At 43.9% G+C, this 1,304-nt stretch overlaps 1 protein-coding gene across 5 annotated transcripts in view; it reads right to left on the minus strand.

The window, feature by feature from the left end:
• Positions 1-1,304, minus strand: part of eya3 (EYA transcriptional coactivator and phosphatase 3) — a 14,470-nt gene that overhangs the window by 8,427 nt on the left and 4,739 nt on the right. For 4 of the 5 annotated variants that reach the window (XM_035680923.1, XM_035680925.1, XM_035680924.1 and 1 more), the window contains 2 exons: positions 516-625; positions 110-247 (listed from right to left, as the gene is read on the minus strand). In XM_035680923.1, the coding sequence (XP_035536816.1) occupies positions 110-247; positions 516-625 (248 nt within the window). The remainder of the gene's footprint in view (positions 1-109; positions 248-515; positions 626-1,304) is intronic. The other variant, XM_035680927.1, reaches the window with a different exon arrangement.

Genomic DNA, 1,304 nt, shown 5'->3' on the forward strand with positions numbered 1-1,304 from the left:
GGGGGGGGGGGGAACAGAGCTGTGCCACTGCAAGATCTCCTGTTTTTTTTTAAAGTGCTTCTCATTTGGACAGCGTTATCTCGTGAGAAAGAGTGAGGTTGCAGCTTGCCTTGGCTGGGGTATGAGTAGTGCAGATGGCCTGGCTGGTTTGAGGTATATGCGGTGCTGAAGCTGAGAAACCCAGGCTGGCCACCAGAGGGAGCCTCAGGCAGCCCTGTCTCTGTTTTAATGCCTGGCCACATAGCACCTGAAGATGAAAGAGAGCAATGGAAGCAGAGAATGAAAGGAGGCGAGAGGAGTGGGTCATTGAGGATGGCGCAGAAGTTTAGAAACCAGGTCCTTCAGTCAAGATGTCGGACTTTGTGTTTTAAGCAGAGATTAAAAAGCAAAAAAATCGATTCCACAGCACCAAAGCACAGTAAGGCCTCTAAAGCGAAGTAACAAAAAGGTGCGCTGCTGGGTATTTTAGTGAGCAGAAATAAATGAGGCTGTTAGAGAAGGAGTGGGGAACTAACCAAAGGGCGGGAGGCCGTAGGTCTGGCCTGTCTGAGGGAAGGCCGAGTACACAGTGGACTGGGCCAGAGGAGGAAAGGCCACCTGGCTGGTGTACGACGTCACTGCTGGGCTGAAAGAGAGAGAGAGAACAAGAGGATCAGTACTCGAATCAAATCTGGGGAAATACCTGCAGGTGTAAAACGAAAGATCTACACTGAGACACCCGAACCTTTCCTGGACACAAAAAAAACAACAACTGTATTTATCCCCGTTTTTCTTCACTGGCAGAAGTGGGAAGTGCAAATACTTAGTTACTGTATTTAAGTAGTTTTGTCATCTGTACTTTAGTACTCATTTGTCTCTTTACTTTTGCCGCCTACATTTTAACACATACATCTGTACTTTCTACTGATTCTCAAAACAGACTCCTTAAATTACTTTCAATGCAATATAGGGGAATTATTGAATATTGCTTTGCACAGAAAGAGTCAGTAGAAATTACCTTCCAGTGAAAGCAGGACTACTACTACAGACTACTTTCTGTTTTACTTTTGTACATTTTACCTGTACTTTCTTACTCTTACTTGAGTAAAGAAGGTGACTCAGCACTTTTACTGGAGTCTTATTTTTACAGAAGTATCTGTACTTCTACTTGAGTAAAGAGGAGGTAAAGAGGATTTGACAATAAAGTTGACTTGAGGAGGAAATAAGTTGCAAAAAAACAACAACTTGCAACTTTAATTGCACTTCGTTTGCACCTGGGGTAACTGAGGAACACTGGAATAATATATGGGAAAGTCAGCCTGAGA

Source organism: Morone saxatilis, unplaced genomic scaffold, assembly GCF_004916995.1.
Source record: "Morone saxatilis isolate NCDOM2014 unplaced genomic scaffold, NCSU_SB_2.0 Contig9, whole genome shotgun sequence".
NCBI classification, from domain to species: Eukaryota; Metazoa; Chordata; class Actinopteri; family Moronidae; genus Morone; species Morone saxatilis.